The sequence below is a fragment of the Meleagris gallopavo genome, unplaced genomic scaffold (assembly GCF_000146605.3).
Source record: "Meleagris gallopavo isolate NT-WF06-2002-E0010 breed Aviagen turkey brand Nicholas breeding stock unplaced genomic scaffold, Turkey_5.1 ChrUn_random_7180001926651, whole genome shotgun sequence".
Classification (NCBI taxonomy): Eukaryota; Metazoa; Chordata; class Aves; order Galliformes; family Phasianidae; genus Meleagris; species Meleagris gallopavo.
The window spans coordinates 1-2868 of record NW_011188932.1 but is presented as its reverse complement, the minus strand read 5'-3'; the positions used below and the strand labels follow the sequence as shown (position 1 = coordinate 2868).

The 2868-nt window shown below is 48.8% G+C and overlaps 1 protein-coding gene across 1 annotated transcript; it reads left to right on the top strand.

Annotated features, from left to right (window-relative positions):
* The first annotated feature begins 6 nt into the window (after window positions 1–6).
* On the top strand, window positions 7–2327 carry LOC100548169 (zinc finger protein 879-like). The gene is made up of 3 exons (XM_010727677.3): window positions 7–200; window positions 824–934; window positions 1041–2327. The coding sequence occupies exons 1-3, from the start codon at window positions 167–169 to the stop codon at window positions 2021–2023; spliced, it is 1128 nt and encodes a 375-aa protein (XP_010725979.2). The 5' UTR covers window positions 7–166; the 3' UTR covers window positions 2024–2327.
* Window positions 2328–2868: the final 541 nt, after the last annotated feature.

Sequence of the window (2868 nt, the reverse complement as noted above, 5' to 3'; positions counted from 1 at the left end):
GGGAGTTTGTGTCCTGTGCGAGCTGCTTCCCTGGGCCTGGGCTGTTCCCAGCAAGGAGCCTCTTTGCTTGCAGGAGCCCGTGAGCTTTGCGGAGGTGGCCGTGTATTTCAGCAGGGAGGAGTGGGCGCTGCTGGACCCTGCGCAGCGAGCGCTCTACCGGGACGTGATGCTGGAGACGTACCAGTGCGTGGCCTCGCTGGGTGAGGGCTTTGCTGCCTTTCCTCCTCGTTAGGGCACCTGTGGCTGTGCAGAATGAGCCTCTGCAGACTGGGTCTTGAATAGTCACCATGCACTTACATATTGACTAACATCACAATAAGAGCAATAAAACAAACAGAGACAAGCATGAGTTTCTGGAGAGTTTAGTGTGCTCTGCAATCTGATAAGAACCCCTGAGTCAGTGCTGGCAAGCAGACATCAGCCAGGAGGGGGAGAACCAGCTCCCTGCAGACAGCCCTTGTGTTGCTGTGTTACATGATGTCACCAGCTCCAGAATCCAGACCAGTCCCTTGTTTCTCCTTTAGAACTTACGATTTTCTGTTCAGTTCTCATGAAACTTTCCGATGCCTTGGGCATTGAGCAACTTGCAGGAAAAGAAACAGCTTGTTCTAAAAGAGAATATAAAGAAAGTACTCCCTTCATAATTTTTTTGTGTTGTACAAGCATGCTAGGCTCCAAAGGAAGCTGGTATGTGTTGGCCCAGTGTCTTCTAGGCCCTAATTGATGTTTCCTTGTGGGGAGGTACACAGAGTGGAGTTGTTGGACAAGCAGCTGTGACAGAATCAATGAAATGCTCTCATCTCTCCTGTTTCTCTCATTGAAGCTCCACTTCCAGTCCCGAAACCCATGCTGATCTCCCAGCTTGAAGGAGGAGAAGATCCCTGGATCCCAGATGCGTGTAGCCCTGAGGCTGTGCCAGGAGACCTCAGCCCAGGTGAGGTGGTGGAGGGAAAAGAGGAGGCTGGGGCTATAAAAGCCGTCTGTGATGAGGGAATATTTGGGGCACCGTGTGCTATTTCTGGATTTCCTTTGTCATCCAGGAGAGGATGGGATCACATATATAAAGGAAGATCTGCAGGAAAGTGGTATGGGCGAAAGGCAGTGGGGTAGCACCTCCATGGAAGAAATCGAAGGAGATGTCCACATGGGCTTTGAGCAAGCAGAGTACTACGAGGAGCCACTGGGAAAGCATATGGAAGAGACAACAAGGAACCTGCTGCACTTCAGCACAGGTCAAAAGCAGCGTGAAGACCACGGGAGCAAGAATGTGTGCCAGAAGAAAAAGCAGAATCCGTGCACTGAGTGTGGGAAAAGCTTCAAAAGGTATTCCAACCTTGTTAATCACCAGCGCATACACTCTGGGAAGTGCCGGTTGAAGTGCTCTGATTGCGGAAAGAGCTACAAATGGAGATCTGAACTTATCAAGCACCAGCGCGTGCACACAGGAGAGAGACCCTATAAGTGTCCTGAGTGTGAGAAAAGCTTCATGAGCAGAACTGGATTGCAGTACCACCAGCGCATCCACACAAAAGAAAGATCCTTTAATTGCTCTGAGTGTGGAAAGAGTTTCCAAAGCAGTTCCAACCTGTTTCGTCACCAGCGTATGCATACAGAAGAGAGACCCTATAATTGTACTGAGTGTGAGAAGAGCTTCAAAATTCGTTCCCACCTTATCCGCCACCAGCGCATCCACACAGGAGAGAGACCCTACAAGTGCTCTGACTGTGGGAAAAGCTTCAAAAGCAGTTCTGACCTCATTGTCCACCAGCGCATCCACACTGGAGAGAGACCCTACAAGTGTGCTGAGTGTGGGAAAAGCTACAAAAGCAATGGTGATCTGAAGTATCATGAGCGCAGCCATACAGGAGAGAGACCTTATAAGTGTCCTCAGTGCGGCAAGTGCTTCAAAAACAGTTCCCACCTCAACCGCCACCAGCACACCCACACGGGAGTGTGTAATGCCTTTATGATTTTCCTGGTCAGTATTCCACACTATAACATCATTCAGTGTACTGGAAGTTAAGTGCTAACTCTCAGGCTGTGTGAATTGTCAATAGATCCGGGTACCTGGTCTCTGAAGGGAAGAATGAACTACAACTTGCAGAAGCCTTCATTATTTGGTTTTCATTGTCTGGTCGGTGGGAAAGATAAAACTGTGAGTCACAAGACTGCCTCTTTGCTTTCTGTGCTGCTGTCCGTCTCGCCTACTGCATTAGAGTAAGGACTTTAGTTTTGGAAAATCATTTTATTTATTAGCTTCAATTCCAGCTATACTGTATTATCTCGCGTCCCGCTATCATATATAATAAATAAGTTTCTTTCCCTTAGCTCGTTGTAATTCTATTTCTTTTCATCTAAGCCCATCTGTCTGCCTTCTTCCCTTCACCCCCCTTCCCCTTTCCCAGGTAAGGGAGCTGTAACATGTGCCTGACTCAGAAAGGATAGACCTGTGCTGGGGAGCTGTGCAGCTCCCACAGATGGATAAGGGATGTGGCAAAAGAAAATGGATTTAGTTGTGTGTATGGGGCTGCTGAATCATGGCCTGAACCTCTGACTGATCACCTGAGGCGAGCAATGAGTCAGCCAGGGGAGCACAGGTGAAGGCAATTCAGCTGTGCTGCAGGAAGGGGTGGAGCCTGGCTGCACCTCTCCTAGACCCATTTGAGAGCTGACTGCCAGTAGGGAAGGATCTCTTCAGGAGATCAGCTCTACTGGAATTTCCCTCACGAGCCCAGGTTACGGGTGAGCGTACCTGTCATTTCTGCTTCCTGCTTTGGTGTAATAACATCATAGCCCAGCTCTCTGTTATACCTTAACGTCTGTATATTTGTTAATTGTACACTGCTGTACCATAACATCGGTATATTC

Bases quoted from the DNA above. Each gene is read 5' to 3' on its own strand.
- LOC100548169 (XM_010727677.3), top strand. From the start codon at position 167: ATGCTGGAGACGTACCAGTGCGTGGCCTCGCTGG. The intron at 201-823 runs GTGAGGGCTTTG...CTCTCATTGAAG, and splicing joins CCAGTGCGTGGCCTCGCTGG to CTCCACTTCCAGTCCCGAAA. The intron at 935-1,040 runs GTGAGGTGGTGG...TTTGTCATCCAG, and splicing joins GCCAGGAGACCTCAGCCCAG to GAGAGGATGGGATCACATAT.